This window comes from Linepithema humile, chromosome 4 (genome assembly GCF_040581485.1).
Source record: "Linepithema humile isolate Giens D197 chromosome 4, Lhum_UNIL_v1.0, whole genome shotgun sequence".
Classification (NCBI taxonomy): Eukaryota; Metazoa; Arthropoda; class Insecta; order Hymenoptera; family Formicidae; genus Linepithema; species Linepithema humile.
In genome coordinates this window covers 11,722,049-11,724,353 of record NC_090131.1, presented here as the reverse complement: position 1 = coordinate 11,724,353, position 2,305 = coordinate 11,722,049, and the positions used below count along the sequence as shown (strand labels likewise).

Sequence of the window (2,305 nt, the reverse complement as noted above, 5' to 3'; positions counted from 1 at the left end):
CTGCTCTACATCAGACAGTAACGTTTATTGAGGAGCAGCTGGAAAGGAAGGGCTACGCAGTGGGTGCTTTCTTGGACATAGAGGGCGCCTTTAACAACACACCGCACGAGGTGGTGTGTGAGGAAGCCGCCAGAAGAGGTGTCTCGATGAAGCTCGTCGAGTGGATCCGGGGCATACTAGGAAGGCGTGTGATGACTTCGCTAGGAACTGCGAAAGTTTGTGGTTGGGTGAAAAGAGGCTGCCTGCAGGGTGGAGTACTCTTCCCACTTTTATGGTGCCTGGTAGCAAATGGATTATTAAAGGCACTGGACGATAGGGGCTTTACTGCACAAGGCTACGCGGATGACGTGGCAATACTTGTGCGATGCCCCTTTCTAGAGACGCTTCTAGAGCTCATTCAGAGGGCACTGTAAGTCGTAGAAGAGTGGTGTCAGAGGACGGGTTTAACAGTAAATCCACTGAAAACCGGTCTTACTGTCTTCACTCGCAAATACAAGATGGGCACCATTGTGGGACCCACTCTTGAAGGAGTAAGGTTAGTTCCGATCGAATCAGTGAAATATCTAGGAGTTATCCTGGATAGGAAACTGCTTTGGGAGGAGCACCTTCGTAGCCGGTACAAAAGCTTGTGCCAGTATTTTTGGATGTGCAGAAGGACCTTTGGCCAGACTTGGGGTTTAAAACCGAGTATGATACGTTGGATCTACGCAGCCATACTTCGCCTCAGACTCACATACGCAGCTGTGGTATGGTGGACTAGGGTGCGGAAGAAAACAGTCAAAGTCGCGCTAGAGCATGACAGGGCTCTGATTTTAAGGGGGGCCCTGGGTGCTATGGTTACAACACCAGTGGCGGCGATGGGCTTAATGTTCGGTATTGAACCGTTTCACTAGGTGGTGGTGGCTGCTGCAGCAATGGGGGCATACCGTCTGAGATGAGAACTAAAATAGAAGAAGGGAGCCTGGCATACGAGGCTGCCAGAAGACGTTCTGTTGGATCCGATATTTGAGATGCGACAGGACAGAATACCTATTAGTCGGGTTTCTGATAGGCGCTTTAAAGTGCATATACCGAGGTCGGAGGAGTTGGAAAAGGAAGGTGGAAACTTAGGGGCTCGAGTGCGTGGAGGGGATGTCTGGTATACGGACGGCTCCAAGACGGACACGGGCTCCGGGGCCGGTTTCTTTGGCAGTCGAGAGGGATGGAAGGAGAGCATTTCTCTCGATAGTTATGCCACGGTATTTCAAGCAGAGATTGTGGCTATCCTAAGCTGTGCTCATACCGTGCGGAATAGGGAAGAAGCGGGAAAGCACATCAGAATTTGTACGGACAGCCAGGCGACCATTATGGCGCTGGAGGCTCCGACAATAACATCGCGGTTGGTTCAGGAGTGCAGAGGCATTCTGGACGAATTGGCGAGAGAAAGAGAAGTCATCGTTACCTGGGTGCCGGGACACTCAGGCATCCAGGGTAATGAATGGGCGGACCAGCTGGCAAGAGCTGGTTCAGAAATAACGATGGTAGGACCGGGGCCGGCTCTGGGAATTTACTTTTGTCTAGGAAGGGCGAGAATCAAAGAATGGCTCCGCAGAGAACATTTAAGACACTGGAGAGTGAAATCTGTCCAAATGCAGACAGGCTAGAGCTTTGATGGGAGGTACTCCTAATAGAGAACTGGCTTGGAGCATAAGGGCTCTGAGTAGGAGAAATGCCAGGACAGTGGTATAGATACTGACGGGGCATGGCACCTTAAACTACCATATGCATAAGCTTGGGCGTAGCGATACATCCAGGTGCAGGGCATGTGGAGACGACGAGGAAACAAGCCTTCATGTACTCAGCGACTGTCCTGCATATGCAGGGCTGAGACATAGGATGCTGGGCTCAGCACTACTTGGGCCCGAGCAGATCAGGGAGCTGCCGGTGAGGGATCTGATTCTCTTTTGGAGGAAAACAGGTCTCTCATGAGTAGGTTTATGAAGGGAGGCACAATGGACAATTGTCTGGGTGCCGTGGGCGGTGCTTCGAATGAGGAACGGAATTACAGTATTTTGACATAAAATACAAAATATCTTGTAAAACATTCAATTTTTGGGAATCTTACCTTAATACTTTTATGCATAAAATAATGAGACAAATCAATTGGTATAAAGAAAACACATAGTTGCTTTCAAGAAAAAATATGTAGTTTGCGACATGCAACTGCATACTTTTTCTTGAAAGCAACTATGTGTTTTTTTTATACCAATTGATTCGTCTCATTATTTTATGCATAAAAGTATTAAGGTAAAATTCCCAAAATATG

General features: G+C 48.5%; 1 protein-coding gene across 1 annotated transcript; it reads left to right on the top strand.

Annotated features, from left to right (window-relative positions):
* Positions 1–1,010: 1,010 nt before the first annotated feature.
* Positions 1,011–1,643, top strand: LOC136999520 (ribonuclease H-like). Its single transcript, XM_067353860.1, has one exon. It carries the CDS (start codon positions 1,011–1,013, stop codon positions 1,641–1,643), a length of 633 nt encoding a protein of 210 aa, XP_067209961.1.
* The last annotated feature ends 662 nt before the right edge of the window (positions 1,644–2,305 follow it).

Coding starts and splice junctions, on each gene's coding strand:
- LOC136999520 (XM_067353860.1), top strand. CDS start 1,011: ATGCGACAGGACAGAATACCTATTAGTCGGGTTTCTGATAGGCGCTTT.